The sequence below is a fragment of the Marmota marmota genome, unplaced genomic scaffold, assembly GCF_001458135.2.
Source record: "Marmota marmota marmota unplaced genomic scaffold, marMar, whole genome shotgun sequence".
NCBI lineage: Eukaryota > Metazoa > Chordata > Mammalia > Rodentia > Sciuridae > Marmota > Marmota marmota.
The window spans coordinates 4444919-4466938 of NW_026000082.1; the positions used below are offsets into that span (position 1 = coordinate 4444919).

At 32.6% G+C, this 22020-nt stretch overlaps 1 protein-coding gene across 1 annotated transcript in view; it reads left to right on the forward strand.

Annotated features, from left to right (window-relative positions):
- Dock7 (dedicator of cytokinesis 7) overlaps positions 1–22020 on the forward strand; it is a 181412-nt gene that overhangs the window by 146368 nt on the left and 13024 nt on the right. Inside the window, exons 37-45 of the mRNA XM_048816301.1 lie at positions 6–106; positions 844–1036; positions 2673–2816; positions 5385–5516; positions 14751–14885; positions 16412–16501; positions 16649–16885; positions 17233–17376; positions 18687–18793. Of these exons, the coding sequence (XP_048672258.1) occupies positions 6–106; positions 844–1036; positions 2673–2816; positions 5385–5516; positions 14751–14885; positions 16412–16501; positions 16649–16885; positions 17233–17376; positions 18687–18793 (1283 nt within the window). The remainder of the gene's footprint in view (positions 1–5; positions 107–843; positions 1037–2672; positions 2817–5384; positions 5517–14750; positions 14886–16411; positions 16502–16648; positions 16886–17232; positions 17377–18686; positions 18794–22020) is intronic.

Sequence of the window (22020 nt, forward strand, 5' to 3'; positions counted from 1 at the left end):
TGCAGGTCCAAGATCTGGTTTTCAATCTCCACATGATCCTTTCTGATACTGTTAAAATGAAGGAACACCAGGAAGATCCTGAAATGTTGATTGATCTAATGTACAGGTAATATTTGTTTGATTCTCTTATACTTTATATAATGGGTAAGACTTAAATAACATTAGATTTTAAAAATTAAATGTACAAATATTATTTAAGTGATTTTCTAATGGTAGATTGAAAAGTTCCAAGCTGCTTTTTAGATCTTCTGTGTCACCTCTTAAGAACTACGTAAAATTGTAGTAATAAAAGGCAGTTCTTGACTGGGAATGGTGGGAGAAGAAGTGAAAAGAGCAAGAGGGAATATAGACAAACAGGTATGAAAAAACTTGAGATTGATGAATGTGTTCATTATATTATCTTACTTGTGGTGATGGTCTTATGGGTATATACATGTCACAACTTAGCAAATTGTACATTTTAAATATCTGCAGTTTATTACCAATCACTTATGCCGCAGTTAAGCAATTTTTTAAAAAAGAACTATGCATACCAGTTCATTGCTTATCAAAAACAGGATTTCAAAAATAATCATAGACACATATTTAACATGTTGGTGTCCCAGATCCCAGACTTCTTATATTTTAGGAAACCTGTATTTTAATAGTATAAATCGGTAGAGCACTCTTGGGTTCAATCCCCAGTACTCAGTACTACAAACAACAACAACAACAACAAAAGTCACTTTGATAGTTTGTATGCAGAAACAGAAACTTGCCCATGTAAACTCTGAACAAGCTATCTAAAATTTCTCCTAGCTTGCGAAGCACATGCTAATAGAGAAGAATTTCTGTTTCAATTAGAATTGCCAAAGGTTACCAGACCTCTCCAGATCTACGATTGACCTGGTTGCAGAACATGGCTGGCAAACACTCGGAACGAAGCAATCATGCTGAAGCTGCACAATGTCTAGTCCACTCAGCTGCACTCGTTGCTGAATATTTGAGCATGTTGGAGGACCGGAAATATCTGCCTGTGGGATGTGTAACATTTCAGGTAGGAGTCTGCCAGGTATACATTAAATCAAGGTATGTTCTGTTCGTGTTCTAAATATTACTCACTGGTATATAAAAAAGAGTCCTTCAGTTTGTAAAGAAAGCACAAAAATTAAAGCTCAAGGTGATGAAGTCAATTAACATTAATATTATACTATCATTGTCACTAATGTATTTTTTTCCACTAATGCATTTTAAAGAGTATTTCTTATTAACTTTCTTTCTATAATTTCTTACCTGTAAATTATCAATAATTCCTTTTTTTTTTGCCTTTGCTGCTTTGTAACCAGTTATGGTCTTTAGCATTTTTGAAAATGTGCTACAGTCCACATTGTTAGTTGGCTTTTACTAAACACACCAAATAAATAAACATTCTTCATTCTCTGTGTAAAATATATTAATATCATAATTTACAGATGATAGTTTACTCTCTAGTAGAGGTACTTTCCTCTGACCCACTAATTGAATTCTTTTCTTACCAAGAGTCAGTTATGGTCAAGTGTGGTGGTACACTCAGCAACTCAGGAGGCTAAGGCAGGAGCATCACAAGTATAAGGCCAGCCTGGGAAACTTTAGGGATACCCTGTCTCAAAATTCTAAAAAGGGCTGGGGGTATAGTTCAGTAATAGAGTATCCTGGATTCATTCCTTTATATTGCCAAAAAAATAGGAGGCAGGAGGCAGTTATGTTTTGCCTTCCTTCAAAAACCTGTGAAGACAGGTTTGGGATATTACAAAATTTAATTAAGTATTATATCTTCTGATGATATTAAAATGAAGAAAATTACTTGTCTGGAAACTAAATTAAATGTTTTGCAAAGATTCAGTAAAGGTAAACCTCTAAAATAATTGCTATTGAATTAATTTTGTATAAGACAAATATAAAAAAGATGGAGGGGAAAATCTACTAAAAATTTAGGATAATTTGATTTATCTTCAAATTCAAGTTTTTACTTTATACTCAAGAGAAACTGCATAAAACTCTGATCTGGATACCCATGTGCAAAGAAAAGGCCTTGGACCTACTTTAAAAGTTGACAATGAGTGTACATTTACAGTAAAAGTTTATGTTAATATATTTAAGGTATGTATGTATGTATCATGTCTTACTTTAGAAACAATGGCTGGTTGTAATATTATAGGGTAATAAGGCTTTTATTACACCTGCCTTTTTTTTTTTTTATTAACTTAGTGTTTTTTAGGCAACCCAGGAGACCACTTTTGTACTTTAATTTCCCTTACACAGAGATCTTTGAGATCAGCTAAATCAAGAAGAAAGACTTAGATGTCCTAAGTCATATCATTCTTTAGTCCTTGATTTTTCTTAATCTTTTTTTCCCACAACTTTTTATTGAGGGAAAAGTTATCTAGCAATAGTGTTGCCATTTTATTGTCATTTTCAAAAACTAAAAGTCTTTTTATTATTTACCCTTTATTTCCTAGCGCTCAGAGTTGAACCCAAAGCCTTACACATGCTAGGCAAACACTCTACTACTCTGAACTATGTCCCTAGCCCTTCCTATTTTTTTTTAAGCTTAAGCTGACAATTATATGTCACCTTTAATTACTTCTTCATGTACATTTTTCATGCTACAAAATTAATTCCATTTTGCAAATCTTTTCAATTTTTTCCCCTAGAATATTTCATCTAATGTTTTGGAAGAATCTGCAGTCTCGGATGATGTGGTATCTCCAGATGAAGAAGGTATCTGCTCTGGAAAGTACTTTACTGAGTCAGGACTTGTGGGATTACTGGAACAAGCAGCTGCTTCTTTCTCTATGGTAGATGACTCTTGTTCATTCTCTTTCCACAGTTTCATACCTCCTAATTATCAGTGACATGTATATTTATTTTCTCTGACTTGTGATCTTGCCTTTCCTTTAAGATAATTTCCTCCAAATACCTTTAGCATGTAGGATTCATCATTGCTTACCTTTTTTGTTTTAATAATCTTGTTATTTACCCAGTGTTTTTCATTTGTTTATGAACCAGCATATAGTCTGCAACAGATAAAATAAAACTTCCCTGGGTAATTTAAATTCTACTTGAGTGGACTAACATGGCTGTATAAATAGAGCTTGTATACAGGGTGAAATGGAGACTCTTCTTTCCAGTGTGTTGGGTGTTGCCTTGGTGAGCAGAAAATTATAGCTAGATATCCATCCCATTGGTTGCTTTTTAGCCTTATTAGGTAGATTTTGGGGTCTTGAAACTTACCTAAGTTTTCTAAACTATGTTTGGAATCCCTTGCCTGACTACCGAAAATCCTTATCTCCTCCCATCTGTTTGTGAAGAATTGAAGCAGTAAGATGGAGCCCAGATGGTATATTTTCAGAAGGAAAACAGCCAAATTATGCTTGGAGCTTTCTCTGATTTTTCTGCTTAGTGTTCAGTGTTTCAGCACCAAGGTTTGGAAGATAATGAGGTTCATGGTAGGATAAGAGTGAAGCCTGAGGAAACATGCAAAGCTGCTCTCCTTCCCAGTTGGGAATGGGTTGTTTCTTCTCCAGGTCTTAGCCCTATCCTGTAGTAGTATATTGGCTAATGACACAGATTTAGAAGGCATATTGCCAATGTTCTTACCTTTGTTACTTACTTGTTTTATTACTTCATGGTACAAATTAATCTATGAGTGTCTCACTTTTCTTATGTATCAACTTCACCTCGTATAGTACTTACCTCCATGGAATTGTTATTAGGATTCAGTGAGTTAAAAAAATATGTAAAGTGCTGTGTCCAAGTAAGTACTACTATGCTTTCTGTTATCATTATCATAATTATTGGCACCTACATCTGTTTAATGTAATGAAATTGGGCATGGTGGCACACAGCTATCCCAGGAGCAGAGGCAGAATTGCAAGTTCCTAGGCAATTTCGGTAATTTAGCAAGACCCATCTCAAAATAAAATATAACAAGGACAGAGGATGTGGTTCAGTGGTAGAGTACCTCTTGGTTCAATCCCCAATAACACAAAATTCAGTAAATAAATAAATAAAATGTAGTAGTGTTAGTCTTAAGAGTATAAATGTCTTGCCTCTAATGACCTTGACTGTCCAATTCCTCCCCTCTTCTGCAAGGGAGAAAGCTTTTTGGGTTTTTACAGAATATTTCAGTAAACATAACTATATATATTATGTGTGTAATTTTCTAAAAATTTTTTGTAGTTATAAATGAACACAATATTTTATTTGTTTTTATGTGATGCTGAGGATTGAACCCATTGCCTCCCATGTGCTAGGTGAGCACTCTACCGCTGAGGCATAACCCCGGACCCTTGTATGTGTAATTTTGATAATTTATAGTAGTGCATTTAGATTGGGTGACAATGACCTATATTACAGAATTTTTTTGCTTATATATAATTTCATTCTTTTTGTATATAGCTGTATATTGCATATACATAATTACATGTTGCATAATTATGAATTCCATTCTTTTTCAGTTTAATCTGTTTGAATTTAATTTAAATAATTACTGAACATCTTAATTATGTATTTCACGATTAGCTATATTATTGCTTAAATATACTTGTATGAACTAAGAAATATAAGGGCCTCATGTATATATCCTTGGGAGAGTATGCTTGCTGATTTATGAAGCAATGAGAATTCATCAACTGCTTTTGTAATACATCTCCATCTTCTCTCTACAGTATCAATCCATTTTTAAGGATAAGGGATGAAAGAGTAGTACAGACACATTTTGTCTCCCACTCTGATTATAACCAGATCAACCAGTGGCCGACTAACTAGCCCCCAGGAGAAGAAAATCTGGTGGCTCAAAACCTTCTTATATTTTGTTAATGATCGAATTGTTTGAAGATTTTTCTATAGGAGATTCTCTATGTCAACTTAGTATTTTTGAAAAGTAAATGGTTTTAATTTCCCAGGAGGACCCAGATTATCAGATTATAGTAGAATTAGGTATCAATGACCAGTATAATAATTGAATTTTTTTTATTCCTCTGCTCAGAATTAGTTTCCACAAAAATCTTTTGAAGTAAGTATATACACACATACACATATATACCTTAAAGGAGTAATTATGGGATACATAAAAGCAGAATGTCCAATTCAAATTATATAGAAACATAAATATGCATATGTATATGTGTGTGTGTATACATACATACATACATATCTATCCATCCAGAGGAGATCATACATTGTGTAAAATTCTTTTGTTATACATTTTAATACAGCTAAAAAATAATAGTGTTTATTTTAATGTCCTATTGGAAAAGCTTCAGTGGTATTGTCAGAAGAAATATTGTGAATTTATAAATCACAATTATTTTACTTTCTTATTAATATAAAAATGCAATGTCTTATAAACATTATTTTTATAGGCTGGCATGTATGAAGCAGTTAATGAGGTTTACAAAGTACTTATTCCTATTCATGAAGCTAATCGGGATGCAAAGAAACTATCCACAATTCATGGTAAACTTCAAGAAGCATTCAGCAAAATTGTTCATCAGGTAATAATTCCAATTTCTAGCTTAAGTATAAGCAGAGAAAACTGTGTAAAAGCCTTAGTGTTCTGATGTCAAACTAAATTCCATGAAGTGATCATTTTAATCGGATTATAAGTGAGCACTCAAAATGATGGTTAATGGCTAAAGACTAATTAACAAAAAATGAATTTGCTTAAAGTAGATGATGATCATTATGACTTTACACATAGCCTGTTTTTTTTTTCTTTTGTTTTTTAAAAATAAATTACTAGACCAGGCATGGTGACCCACACCTGTAATCCCAGCAGCTTAGAAGGCTGAGGCAGGAAGATTTCAAGTTCAAAGCCAGCCTCAGCAACTTAGCAAGGCCCTGTCTTAAAATAAAAAATAAAAAGGGCTGGAGATTTGACTCAGTGGTTTCACACCTCTGGTTCAATCCCTGGTACCAAAAATAAATAAATAAATAAATAGAAATTGCTTATTAGAAAGTTTTTAAAAATATTGATTTATTTTCTGTTTCACAATGTAGGTTATAATTGAATCTGATTTTTAAATTGATATTTATTCCTTTGCTGCCAAAAAAGTTTCTAGATTTACTTTTTTATTCAATGATGTGAAATTGTACTGAACTTCTAATAGTTTTAATGACTGCAACTGAACTTCATTCTTCCTAGATGTTTACATTATCATCTTTTGTTATGTTTGTAATATGAAAGTAGTACTTAGTGAAAATAATGAAAAAAATAGATCTTATATAATTTAATTATAACAGTATGATTTAATACTTTATAGTTCATTATGTAATCCCCATGTTGTCACCAAAATTGAAATTAAGTGTGGTTTTAGCAATTGATTTTCAGGCTCCACTGAAATACTCTGAAATGTTTCATTGAGCCTTCTCCAGTCTCCACTTTTCTGTTTTCTTGCCTGTGCTACCGTGCTATTACCTGCTGCTGCCATTCTCTACAAAGGAGGTAGAGTAGAATTTATCTCCTTTCAGTACTAGTCCTACTTTATTATCTTATCAGCTTGGCCTTCTCTTTCTTGCTATGGGCTAAGCAGTTATAAATGAATTTATATGACCTAAAAATAACAGAGGGCTGCTGATCCTGTTAAGCCAGGATTCTGTTACTTTCTAAAATATTATAGTTGCTAAAGTTTGATTAGGCTTCAGGATCATAACAGGTGGGTCTTTTTATAATCAGTTGTACATCTACTAAGGAAGGAACCTTATCCCAGTTTCTAGAGCTATAAATTACAAATTGTTGATGTCGAGTTTGGAACTATTTCCAAGAAATTTCATCCCTTTATATTAGTAGCATTTGAGCAAAATCAAAATTTATATTCCAATTTAACCTGGATATTTCAGTGAAGCACAGCTCACCATAGTTGGAGATCTGATTTAGACACATAAATGGAACAAGTGTCTGGTTTTCTTTCCCCAAAATGTGTACTTTGATTTTAAAAAGTATTTTCCACTTTTCACTTCAAAAGTTTCAAATTTCAAAAGGCAATATTTTAACTTCTATGTTTTAAACAAGCACTTTATAAAATTATTATAGGTCTTAAATGAAAGAACATGCTATTTTAAATATTATAATGTTCTGTTCATGGAGAAGAAATTATGGTATATGATGCCTTACACTCTTCATCTTCCTTTGGCCTTTTTTTTCTTTTTAAATATATTTTTTAAAATATGACTTGCCCTTTTTTACTTTTTATTATACAGAGTACTGGCTGGGAGGTAGGTAATGTTTTAGTTAGTTAAAGACACTAATAGATTGATTTGATCAGATTTCTTATGCCAATGCTTTACCCACATCTGCTAGCTGTGGGCATTCTGTTGCTATCTGCTATCAACTGAATTCATTAACCAAAGAAATTTTGTTAAAATACTGTAAGTTATTTTAAGAAATTTATTATTAAGAGGTGTAGGCAGTGCATGGAAATCCATATGTTACACTAATGAGATTCTTTGGTAAATGAGCCACTTTGTCATCACTTTAGTTTGTTTTTATCCTTTGAAACATTTCTTTCATCAACATTTATACACAGATTTCTTTTTTTAACCATATTGTTTCACCTCATTTTACAGAGGTCGATTTATGTTTATTGCTCAGAGGTATAAATATAAAATACCATATTTCATCTACTCTAAGATGCCATAAATTGTAAGACATACTATTTACTTTAATATGCCTTTAAGAAAGGGAAAAAACAAACAAAAACAAACCCTTGAGTGTTAAACCAAGGCATCCTGTGAGTTGAGAGATGAATACCAACTACAGAGATATTAAAACATGAGCAAAAAAAGCCATGCATCTTAGCACCGATGAAATACTGTGTTAATTTGATCTTGAGTTATATCACCTTGAGTTTAAGCCCTCTTGAGGAAAGAAATTCACTTTTGTTATTTAAAGTTTGTGATGAGAGGGATAAAAAGATCGATAGAACTTGAAATTTAATTTGATCTCATATTCTGATAATGTTAAAAACTATATGTACTTCCTTTTATATGTTAGGCTTGTAAAAAGTTATGTGAAAACCAAATCTTACCTGGAAATTTTCAGGAAAAAATGATTACTGTTGTTTTATATCTTTCTGAAAAGAAAAGAATTCTGTAAATTATGCCCTAATTTATTTTGCTAAGGTAAAACTAGGTAATATAAATCAGGTTTATTTAAGTCTAGGGGTGTGAGTGTGAGTGTGAGTGAGTGTGTGTTTGAGTGTTGGCAGTGCTGGAAATTGAACCTAGGGACCGTTACATGAGAGGCAAGCACTCTGCCAACTGAGCTATAACCCCAGCCACTTAAAGCTAGGTATATTTGTAAAGCTCTCTGCTTTGCCTCTCACTTTGTAGTCAGGTTTATCTTGACTCAACAGCTTAGAATTCTCTGTTTGGTTTTGCATTGCAATATCTGTTTTGGAACCCAAATAGAAAACCTTAGGAATGAATGTTATGACAGTGTTTTCTTCTATTTCTGAAATAGTCCCCACCTTTTGCCTTTCTTTAGGTGAAGCCAGAACCTTTACATCTACTTTAATTCTCTAGATTAAATGTATATTACTTTATTAATACCTGAGATATAATTAATTTCATTGGTTCAGTTAAGAGCCAATGGTTATCTGTGAAAGATAAAGTTCCTTATGGATAGTCTAACATGTAGTAGAATTGGCTGAAAATTAGGCCTATGATGGAAATTATTGTATAACGAAAATTATAGTAATACATTGAAACCTCTGAGCAGTTTATTACTAGTCTGCTTGATGTTAAATCGACCCCTGAAAGGTATTATTTTCACTGGTTATGACATTAATACCATTCTTTCATCATGTTTATTGCATGGTAAAAGTCGCACAGACTTTATTTTCTTGTTTGTATTTTTGTCACTACTTTTTACTGGACCTTTAGCTTTGTAGCTTCTAAATTTGTTGCACGTTTGTTTTTTGCATTTCCCTTGTAAAACTTAAATGGATGCTTGCATTTTCAAAAAGAATGTGTTTGCTACCATTTGCTGCTTAATTATTTTGAAATTTCCCTAATTAAAATGCTTTCTGTTTTCTCTTCTCTCTTGCCCCTGGTTGCTGACCCTACTCCCTACTTTTACTATTGTCTATTGTGGTAAGTTCCTATGTTGTGAATATTTTTCTTTATGACTCTATGAAAACCTCAGTAATTTCATTTTTTTCCTAAAAACTATGATTTCTAGCTAATTTCTTAGTGTTCTTATAGAACTTTCATGAATTGAAATCCAATAAGGATAAATTATACCTTGTAGGAAGACTTTTTAAATTAATAACTCACTCCTAATTTACAGAAAAAAGCCCTTTGGGTTTATATATTAGCACTGTGTTTCATTTTTCATTATGCTCCTTTGTTTTGTACAGACTTGGCAAACTTTTGGGATGGGGAGAAAAAGAGATAAGAGTTGTGATATTTAACAATTCGGTGAAGTATTTACCATTCAAAATAACAAATCAGACCCCTCAAGGAATTGTGTGGCTGTTTTCTACTCTGCCAGTTTCCATTCCTTAATGATTCTTTAATGTTCACTTTTTCCACAAGGCCTTTTATTTTTCTTGAAATTATAGGAGATGAATCATTTCTTTCTTGGGATGCAATTTTTTTACTTTTAGAAGAAAGAAAAATATTGAATCTCTTTATGAGAATTTTATAACTGTTTCATATTTTGTGTGCATGTTTATTTTCAAAAGTTATATTTGTCCATTTGCCAAATAGTGATCAATTTGTTTTCAGAAATATACCAATAAAGTTTACACTTTAAAAAAAAAATCCACCCCAAATTCTAATAACATTATCACATGACCCTTCGTTTTATTTTTAAAGATTACAACATATTTCTTTTAAGGGAATACCCTGCCTTTGTAGATACATCTTATAGTCTTCAGAAAGGCTAGAAAGATGGTGTTAGCTTTATTAAGCTAAACTCTCTACTGTATCAATAGAGAAATGTTGGTTACTGAAATTTTGAGATTGAAACATCCAGAATGACTATGTTTTAACTCTTTTATTAGTGGTAGTGGGTTGGATGAACATAAATGAGTCAATATTTGGTTTTTATGTGCTCAGAAATAGACCATAGATCTGACCTAATGGCTTCTGTTGAATTTTATAGTCTTTAATCTGCTCTAAACCTGAGTGAGAAAAAGTAACTCATCCAAGTAAATAAAAAGTGGAGCAGAATTAAAAACAGCTGATTATATTGACAGAAGGGAAGGGAATGTACACTGAAAGAAGGAGATTTTTAAAAGTTGAGAGGATGGAATATAAAACAAGTATTTTTAGGCAGCTGAGTGGGAAAATATGACAACAACAACAACAAAAGGCTAATGTAGGTATAAAACATCAATTGAGTACCTCAGGAAGGTGAAGTTAAATATGGAGACATTTAAGGAAAACACAGTAAGTGGGAAGAATCTTACTGTCTCTAAGAGGAGATACTTTCTAGTAGTTGATGCGTCCCTGATAATTGATATAGACCATTACTGAGCCACTGATGAGAGATACTATACTGCTGATTTTGTTCTGCTCCTTATGCTATTTTTGTGGAAGAAAAAGATATAGACAGCAAATGTTTAATATGTAGATATTAAGCATGACTTTTTTTTCTGGACTGGGGTATATAATGGGCAGAACTAAATTTCTGATTAAGTAATGGAGTAAGGTATATCTTAGAAGAATATGTTTGATAGGTAAGCCAACTTGAATTTTATGCTGGAGTACATAGGAAGGATATGCAAATATGACAAAACAATTACAGTAAAGAACAGAGAAAGATAAAACACAGGGTGGTAATTCTCAAGTGAATTACTCAAGAAAACTCACAGGAATTATCAAGGAAAACATCAGAGAAGAGGATGATAGTTCAAAGGTCATACTTAAAGTTTTTATTGGTATATAGAATATAGGGAACATAGCTTAATCAAGAACTTGGATTTAGGTGTCAAGTATATTGGGTTTAACTCCCAGCTCCACCACTTAATAAAAATGTGATCTAGAGAAAATTGCTTTTGTCTCATATGTAAAGAGTACCAATAAGTGTACCAATCTCTTAGAGTTCTAATAAGAATTGATATGATACATATGAAATAGTTAGCCAGTGTCTAGAACACAGTAAGTATCTAGAACAGAGTAAGTACTTGAAAACTGTTGAATATCATTATTTTTGTTGTTACTATGATTTTTTAATCATCATTAGTATTATTAGTGTTACTTGAAATCTTAATAAGATTTAGAATAATAAAATCTATGATTTGTTATGTTCCCGAGTTGAGATCTATGACTAGAAGGAAGTGATAAATGTACTTTAATTGGAATAGATCTAATAGGAAGAGATATTACCATTGTGTGAAAATCTGGTATACCTATATGGAAATCAGTTAACTTAAAGGAAGCATAGTGGAAAGCAACTGGGTGAGACTAAAAGAGATTAGAAGTGATATCCTTGTGGAAATATACAGCTAGCCCAACAGAACTCTTTCATTATAAAGATAAAACTAGAACTGATTGAAGATAGATTTGCCATAAGAGATTTCAATCATTTAGAGACATGGCAGATGAATTTCTTTGTCTGGGGCATAGTTTCACCTCCCAGAAAATTGTGAAAGCAGTTAAGTATAACTGCTAAATAAGAATGAGCCATAGTATGGGAGTAATGGGAAATTCAGAAAGAATTCATAGAAGTAAAGGAAGATCATTCTAGATAAACATAGGTTAGATTATAGGAAAGTAAATTAAAAAAAAAAAAAAAAAAACAGAAACAGGGATCATCCTATGGTCCAAAACTGAAGAAATAAAAATGAAGTGATGTCTTTCCTGAAGGTGAAGCTATGATTATGCTTTTGTTAACTGGATAGGGCCAGTGGTTTCATGGTAGAGGACTCTTTCTAAATTGAAACTAAAGTTATCCAAACTCATAGTGTTTGTTTTTCTGTAGCCTCAATCCTTGATATGTCTTGCCTAACTCATGAATACACATGCACGCACACATACACACATTCATTTTAAATGCCAGTACTCCTTATAGTTACTTCTCTGACTTTATCATCTCCTGCTTTCACCCTTACTCACTCTCCTCTAGCCACATTCTTCACCTTCCTGTTCTTCAAATGCACTAGGTAGACTCTTGTCTCAGGGACTTTGCACTGGCTTTTCCTCTGCTTGGTATGTACTTCCTCCTGAGATCCATGTGAATATCTCTCAGACCACCCTCAGATGTCACCTTCTTGATGGGGCCTACCCTACCTCCTACGTCTCTTTTGTTCACTGATTTATCATAAGTATCTAGAACAGTTTGCTGACACATAGTAAGCACTCAATAAATGCTTGAATGGATGAATAAATAACTTCCCTCATATATGTTCTGTTTTATGACTCTGCCTCTCTTTTCCTCCCACTCTATCTACTAAAATGTCACTTCCTTCCCTCCCCACTCCATTTGATCAATTCTTTTGAGTCAAGAACCCAGTCTATGACTAAAACCTTATTTGTGACTTGGCTCCAACAAGATTAATCTTTCCTCCCTTCACAGCACTTTTTGCTATAGCATATACTGCTTTATATTGTAATGATTTGAATACATTTTTTATTCTCTTGAGCAAGAGATTGGGAGACTCCTAAGAAGCAGAAGTGACCTACTTCCTCCAACTAGGCCCCACCTTACAATTTCTACTACTTTTCCATAAGAGGTCAGATCCCTCATGATCCAGTCACCTCCACCAAAGCCCCACCTCTGAACACTGCTGCATTTGGGACTAAGCCTCCAACACATAACCCTTTGGAGGACACTTCACATCCAAATCATAATGCTGTATGAATAAAATTCAATGTCCAGATTTAGGGAGGCAGTGATCCTACTGATACCTTCACTAGTCAGGTCACATCTACAATATTGTGTCTATTTCTAGGATACCATATTTTAAAGGTAGCATTGAAAAACTAATAACATGCAAACAGGATTGTAATTCCTGTCATATGAAGATCAATTGAGAACTGGAAGGTTTAGGTAAGGGAAATAAGTCCAGATTGCCAACCTCAAATGTTTACAGGGCCACAATATTGAAGAGTTGAAATAGTATTTTAAACTAGAAATCTCTCAGTAGTATAGCTAGAATAATAGTATTTTAATATTTTTGGTTTTGTATAGGTATATTATTTATGTATGTGACTTATTTTAAAAATAACAGTCATAAACTTTTAAGTGATTTTTTTCAGATGCCTTTATTTCCCATTCAATGCCTTCTTAATTTTGTCAAATTACTAATATTATATTGTTCCATTGGTGTACTAATGGTTTTAATCAGTATTTTGGTAGGTTTAAAAACAAAAAATTGGGGGGGGGGCAGGTCTATTTTTTATTTGTTCTTTTTAAACATATATGACAGTAGAGTGTATTTTGGCATACTGTACATAAATGGAGTAGAACTTATTCCATTGAGGATCCTATTCTTGTGGTTGTGCATGATGCAGAGTTATCCTGGTCATGTGTATTCAAATACAAGGATAGGAAAGTTATGTCCAATTAATTCTACTGTCCTTTCTATAGAATTTTGTTTTAATTCATTTACTATACCTAGAGATTTTATTTGCTATAGAAATCAGTTAATATTATGTCTATTAAATTTTGAAATAAACTGTGAAGAAATGTTTTTGATTAGAAACCTCAAGTTTCTTTATCTCCAAACATTTATCTTTACAACTATACTTATTTTGAATAAAGATATAGGGATATTTTAAGTCACTGTATTCTCCCTTCCCTTGGTTTTGTGAAACTATCAAATTAAGTGTCAAAATTTTCTATTTTGCTTAATTACCCATAACATTTGTAACTTACCTTTATAATCTCTGGTCTTTACTGTATAGGAAAAATAAACATAAAATAAATTTAGGCTTAAAGAGAATTCAGAGTAGTATAAATATTTAATGTGTTGTTGTGTATATAGGAGCTGCCATAAAATCCTTCAGAAATAGCTTTGTGTCTAAATTATAAAAATAGCATGGAAAGCTTCCAAATATTTATCTTCAAATGTGCTTGTTTAAGAAGTGTCAATATATGATTAATGCATGCAGTGAGTGGTTTGGGGGATTTACAATAACCTCATCTCAAAAAAATTTTTATTTCATTTACAGATTTTCTTTCTGTTTTATCTTTAGTTACTCTTCCACATATAAATACTTTTTATCAGTGGAGGGATATTGATAGCAGATTTTTTGCTTTACTGCTTCTTGAGAGCCTTGGCATTTTACTGACTGTCCACTGTATGGCAGATGCTATACTTGGCTCCTAACTTTTCTCATTTTTATACTTGTAAAGAGTTATGTAAAGGCATTAATGCTAATTTGAAAGTATGTTAGTGTTGTTTTTCAATGTACCTTTATACTCAAATAATATGACAGTTAAGACACAGTTCATATTATACCAAGCATCTTTTCTTGCAGTAAGGATTTATTTTGATTATATGGACTTAAAAAAAAAAAAAAACCTGACCAATGTTATAGCTTTAACAAACTCTGAAAAAATATACCATATGTGATTTAGTCAGTTGATAAAAGCCCTACTTGCATAATTTTTGTGAGGAAAAAAATGAAAAAAGACGGTTTATGTTGGTCTACCTTCATTTGAAAAATAATAAAAATATTTATATTTTTAAGTAAAACATTTTGCAATGTTTTGATAGTAATATAAGCAGAATGTGAAAAACAAAAAGATTAAAGTTTCTTCATTTTCCTAAACCTAGGATGGTAAGCGGATGTTTGGCACCTATTTTCGTGTTGGTTTTTATGGAACCAAGTTCGGGGATTTGGATGAACAGGAATTTGTTTATAAGGAGCCTGCAATAACCAAACTTGCAGAGATATCTCACAGATTGGAGGTGAATACTGTGGTGGTTATAAAATGTCATCTTTAGTTTGTATTCTTCTTTGTAAATCTATTTTCAGATCCAGGTTTAATCCCTAAAATAAGCTGGCTCCTGCCAAATAAACACTCTTATGGAGTATAAGGATTTTTAATATTTTCAAATCCTTCAGATATTTTATGGCAACAGTAAAACAATATTATTAACTTTTTTTTTTGAAGCTCCATTTTCACACATATTTTAGAAACCCTATATCCTTTGGAATTGCTGTGCCCTGTGGAGAAATGTATGCATTATCCACATTTTGTGGAAAAAGACAAGAAGTTAAGTAGCATCCGATAATGGAACTAAAAGCAGAACCCCAGGAAATTTCTGACCCAAGTGCATTATCTCTGGCTTAACCTGTTTTCAGTGGCACATCTTTAGAATTTAAATGCCTGAAATCACACCTTGAAAACACTAAATAGAATCTCTTCATCTTTATAACTTTTTTCTCACCACAAATGATTGATTTTCATATTTGTTCAGCTAATCAATCTTTTTTGTTAAAATTATTCTTTCCCACCTTTCTGTAGTCTTATTACTCAAAATGTGGCCCATAGATAAGAAGCTTAGTATCACCTGTGACATTATCTGAACTATAGAATCTCAGACCCCGCCGCAGGCTTTCTGAATCAGAATTGGCATTTTAACAGATCTCCAGGTGGTCTGTACTCACGGGCAGTTTGAGAAGAAGAACTTTAGGATTGATTTTATTCTCAGCTGATGATGCACCCCCTGCGTCTTTCTCCCCAACCCCATTTCTGGCGATTGAACCTAGAGCCTAACTCATGATAGGCAAGCATTCTACTGATGCGCTACATCCCCAGCCCTGATATTAATTCTTGAATGTTAAGTTCTTACTGGTGATTTTGCTGGGCTCAACTTTCATAAAACTGGCTCAATCTGTGACACTTTATTTTTCAAGAGCTAGGTCAGTCTTGAAACATATTGATTTCCAAGCTTAATCAAAAAATTGTCTTTGGGGGAAGGGGTGGGAGTGTCTTTGCCCACTCAGATTTAGTTTTCCCTTCTGAATAGCTCCACCCATTGCCCATGCTGCTTCCATCATGGGGAAAAAGTCACTTTTCTTGGCCCAGGATTGCTTTTTCAAAATCTAAATCTGTAAAAACTTCAACAGGTCAATATTTTTATTTGAAAATTATGGAATGCTACTTTAAATCATTCATAAAAGTAAATGCTTATTAATTAAACCATAGTATGTAAGAAATCATGCCACAACAAGCTCTCTAAAAGTAAAATCCTGTACATCAAAGGTAATGAGTTTCTTTTGTCCTCCTTTCACTCCATTCCATTTTTGTTTCCACAAGAACCCCTTGTGGAATCCTGTATTTTTATTGGATAAAGTTGTTATTTTTCTCTTATTTGTGTTAAAGTGCATGGATGGGAATATTAAGTAAATATTCAAATAAGTAATTATTTGTAATAATTAACTTACTAAATCCCCTGATTTTGCTCAGGTTTCCCTTTTTTTATTTTAGGGATTTTATGGAGAAAGATTTGGAGAAGATGTGGTTGAAGTAATCAAGGACTCTAATCCTGTAGACAAGTGTAAATTAGATCCTAACAAGGTATGATTGATTAGACTACAATGACACATAGGCTTATCTTTGAAGCCTACATATGCACTTTTAGCTTTTGCAAAAAAACTATGCAATTTTGCTTGAGATTCTAAATGATTTAACAGTGAGGTAATGAAGGACTTTTTCCTTTTCTAGGCATACATTCAAATTACCTACGTGGAGCCATACTTTGACACATATGAGATGAAGGACAGAATCACATATTTTGACAAAAATTATAATCTTCGCCGTTTTATGTACTGTACACCCTTCACTTTAGATGGTCGAGCCCATGGAGAACTTCACGAACAATTCAAACGAAAGACCATTTTAACTACTTCTCATGCTTTCCCTTATATTAAAACAAGAGTCAATGTTACACACAAAGAAGAGGTAAGTCCGTAAATGGGGAAAATAATAAAATAATGAGTGAAATATTGTCTAGTCATGTCATATAACAATGTGGATGCAACAGAAGATAAGTACCGTCCTTCACATAATAGTAACACACTAGAACTTCACCCGTTTTTCAGTCTTTCATTTTTGCCTTTTTAATTAAGTAATTAATTCATCCACAGTTTATGCTTTAAAAGGTTTTTTTTTGTTTTTAAGTTTGGAACTTCACTATTACATGAAAGTTTATAATTGGTCCACTTTTTTTCTAATTTTAATTGGTTATACGAAGCTCATTAAATAGTTTATGATCAGTACAATGATCTAACAGTTGCTGTTTTACTCAGATCATCTTAACACCAATTGAAGTTGCTATAGAAGACATGCAGAAAAAGACACAGGAGTTGGCATTTGCAACACATCAGGATCCAGCAGACCCCAAGATGCTTCAGATGGTACTCCAGGGATCTGTTGGCACAACAGTGAATCAGGTTAGTGCTTTTGCTACTGCTATGTGATTTTAGTTATAAGACTTAGATTAATTTCATTATTTTACAAAATCATTAATATATGCTAAATCAACTGGAAAGAATGTGTTGAAAATGATTACAAAAGACATTGAAATATAAATGAAGACAAAGTGAAGCACAAGTTGTAATCTCAGTTGTTGTTTTCACACCTGCCTTCTCTACCTTATTATTTTTCCATTCTTACAAACTCTTTTAAGAAAGAACTGAGTCACTTAAAATACCTTTCTTCAAAAAGCTTGTACTAAAAGAATGTTATCTAAAAAGGAGGACTCATTTTCAGAACCATATACATATGTACATGATACCTTTACCATCTTAGATTCTTGCTGATATCATCTTCTCCAGATCTCCTTGATAGTGGGTTCTGGGCATTAAATAAATGATATGGAATCACTTTGTATAATTTTATATAAAAATAATGTATAATTTTAATAATACATGAATACAAGATATGATGGTTATTTTGTCATATGTCTTTTAGAAGCCGCCCCCATCTTCCTTGTAGTTGGTTTTCTCAGATTCTCTTGCTAGTAATGATTTTAATCATTGCCCAGTCTTAAGGAATAGAAAAATCCAGAAAAGCTTATATCTTAACTACTTTTTGTATTAAAGGAATAAAGCCAAAAATACTGTTCTGAAATGGAAATAAACACTGCAAGGCTTATATCCCCCCAAAATATTCATGATTTTGAGGCTTTACCACCAAATTATCTAACTTATTCACAAAGGATCATCTTATTTAACTTATAGTGTCGGGAATATCTTTGGAATGCTGGGGGAAGCTGTCTTGGCAAAATTATGTCTAATAATCAGTGGATTGGGAGATAGTAGTTTGAGAACTTGTATATTTAGGATAAATTAAAAAAAGAAAACCCAGGGCTGACTGCATCAATCAACACAATGGTCCTTGAGCTCCTACTCAGTTTCTTTGAATAATGAACTAAAAAGTTAGTAGGCAAGAATGTAGATATGAAATTAGGAAAATCTGAAACAAAGTCTGTCTCTGAAGAGTTTTAATAAAGGCATAAACATACATGCATTAAGCTTAAGTGAAACCATTCTCAGTGCTAAAATAATTTGGATAAATTCTGTCTCTGTGATTTTTACTTCTTATGTAGAATTTAAATGCCTGAAATCACACCTTGAAAACACTAAATAGAATCTCTTCATCTTTATAACTTTTTTCTCACCACAAATGATTGATTTTCATATTTGTTCAGCTAATTCATCTTTTTTGTTAAAATTATTCTGTTTTATTTCTTATTTTGCAGGGCCCTCTGGAAGTTGCTCAGGTTTTCCTGTCTGAAATACCCAGCGACCCAAAGCTGTTCAGACATCATAATAAACTGCGACTCTGCTTTAAAGATTTTACTAAAAGGTATTCAAGGCTGCTTCTATAAAGATCTTCAAATTGAGAATGTCTAATACCATATTTTGACATAAGGGTCTTAACTATTAAAAAGAGAAAACATATAGGGTAGTGGTTCACAATGAGAAATAATCTGTGTAAAGTTTATTGTTCTTTAATAGTGTATATTCCCAGTACATATACCCACACTCTGTAATGCCATAGTTTTTTATTTTACAGATTGGAGAAGCCAAGGCTCAGAAAATTTTTTAACTTGAAACTATTATTAGACTAACTTGAAAGCTGCTATTTATTATGAATCTTCAATATGTGAGTTTTTGTTCCCCTTCCCTTAGGGAAGTTAAAATAAGAAACTTGGATGCCAAAAATTAATATTCACATCCTGACTTTATCAATGTATGTCTGGGTCACTTAACCTACCTCTACGATACTCAGTTTTTCAAGAAGTCTACAAAGTAAGAACAAAGATACCTACCTATCATAGGGAGGTTGTACAAGTTTGATGAAACAATACATAGTAGTAGAAGTCCCCAAGCTCACCCCCCAGTTTCAGTGATTTGCCAGGTGGACTCTGAGGACTTGGCACAGTTGTACTGGTTGCTGTGATTTATTGCACTGAAAAGATACAAAGTTATGTCCACTAAGTATGTAGTGAAGTCTGCAGGAAACCAGGTACAGACTTCAAAGGGTCTTCTGTCAGTGGAGTAGCATAAGGTATGCCTAATTCCTCTGCAATAAGTTGTGACAACATGCATGAAATATTGTCTACCAAGGAACCCCATTAGAGACATGGTGCCAGACGTTTTTATTGAGAACTTCATTTTCCAATATCCAATTCCCTGATTGTGTACCAAAATTCCAGACCCCCAGAATAAAAACAGATTTTCAACATAATCCATACTATTTATATGAACAGTTTTGGGACAATGAGCCATTTTTATCTTCTGAGAATAATGAGAATCCTGAAATCCAAATTCTCAAAGGCTAATGGAGGACCAATTTTGTAATCAGGCCTTCCTAAGGACAGCAGGCTCAGCCATGCAATCCTAACTCTCTGCACAAATAAAATCTTTATAGGCTGATACTTGGCACATAATAAATAGACATTTGTAAATATTAAATTTTGAAATAATAGGGGAAAATAGTCATTTATCAACTGATAATTCTTGCTTTATTAACACTGATCACAGAAAAGGGAACAATTAAATGAGATTTTACAGTATGATTTTTTAACTTAAGTTTATTTTTAACTGATACATAAAAAATTAAAATTATATGTATCTATGGGTACCAAGTGATGTTTTGGTACATGTATACATTGTGCAGTGTTAGGATAAACTTTCTCAGGACATCACTTTCCTCAAGTATTCATCATTCTTTCTGGTGAAAACAATCAAAATCCTCTCTTCTGGCTTTTTGACGTACACAGCACATTAACATTATCTTTAGTCACTCTACTATGTAATAACACACCAGAGTTTCTTACTCCTATCTAACTACAACTTAGTACCCTTTGATCAATCTCTCCCTGTTCATCCCTCCCCAATCTTCTCCCCAGCCTCTGGTAGCTGTCATTCTTACTCTCAGCTTCTGTGAGATCAACATTTTTAGATCGCACATAAATGAGATCACGTGGTGCTTGTCCTTCAGTGCCTAACTTATTTTACTTAACATAATGATTTCCACTTTGTTTCATCTTAACACAATAACAGGACTTCATTTTTTTTTTTATGGCTAAATAGCATTCTATCGTGTATATATGTACCACATTTTCTTTTCTGTCAGTTGATGGACCAACTTACATTGTTTCTGTTTCTTGGCCATTGTGAATAGTGCTGCAGTGAACATGGGAGTGCAGATGTCTCTTTAACAAACTTATTTCATTTCCTTTGGATATATATCCAGTAGCAAGATTTCTGAATCACAGTTCTATTTTTAAATTTTGAAAAACATTCATACAGTTTTCTATAAAGGCTTTACTAATTTCCATTCCTACCAGCAGTACAGGGTTCCCTTTTCTCCACATTCTTGCCAGCACTTATTATCTTTTGTTTTTTTGATAATAGCCATTGTTACTGGGATAAGATAATATCTCATTTTGTCTTGATTTGCATTTCCTTGTGATTAATGACATTAATCATTAATGTATTTTTTGAGACAAGTATTTAGGTCTATTTCCCATTTTAAAATCAGGTTTATTTGTTTGCTACTGAATTTTTTAAATTCCTTACAAATTCCAGATATTAACTCCATGTCAGATGTATAGTTTGCAAATATATCGTTCCATTCTGTAGGTTGTCTCTTTAGTCTGTTGATTATTTCTTTTACTGTGCAGAAGCTTTTGAGTTTGATGTTAATTCTTTAACATGACAATTAGTATATATGGCCATATAGAATTGGTTAACAGAACAGATGACCTGTGATGATAAACTTCTTTCCCACTTATAGAATTTATTATTTGGGGCTTTAAAACAATATCAAAATAAATTCCGCTGTCTTTGTGAGCAAGGAACAATACATACTTTATTAAGTGGTAGACATTTAGTAAGAGATACCTTTTGTCTTTGCTATTGGTTTGGAACCAGTTTTAAACTGGTTTTAAACTACAGTTTTAAACAAATGTCTTTTTGTATATATTTATTTTACAGTAATGAATTCTTGTAGTCAACAGGTCTCCTTAAGTGTTATTTTACCTGTTGAGAAAATGTTTTCTTGTAAACTAAAAAAAAAAAAGTAGAAAAAAAACTACAAATAGACTTTACAAAGAAGTTATGTCCCAAATCACATTTTTCCATTTTACCACTGATTTTTATACCAATATGCATATATATTTTAACATAATTAAATCATAGTATACATATAATCTTAAATTCTTAGTTAATATTATTATCCTAATGGTTATATTATTTTCTCAATTTGTATGTTCCTATTTTTTAAGTTGAATTCGCTGAATGTGAAATAGTACTACAAAGGATCTTTTTTTGTTAAAACTGTTGAATTTTTAAAATTTTCTTTCTTTTTTTAAATAAATTTATTTTATTTATTTATTTTTATGTGGCACTGAGGATCGAACCCATTGCCTCACAGGTGCCAAGCAAGTACTCTACCACTGACCACAATCCCAGCCCCTTAAATTTTTCTTTTTTGAACCCAGGGGCACTTGACCCTTGAGCCACATTCCCAGCCCTTTTATTTTTCATTTTGTTGCACTTTTTTTTTTTTTTTTTTTTTTTTTT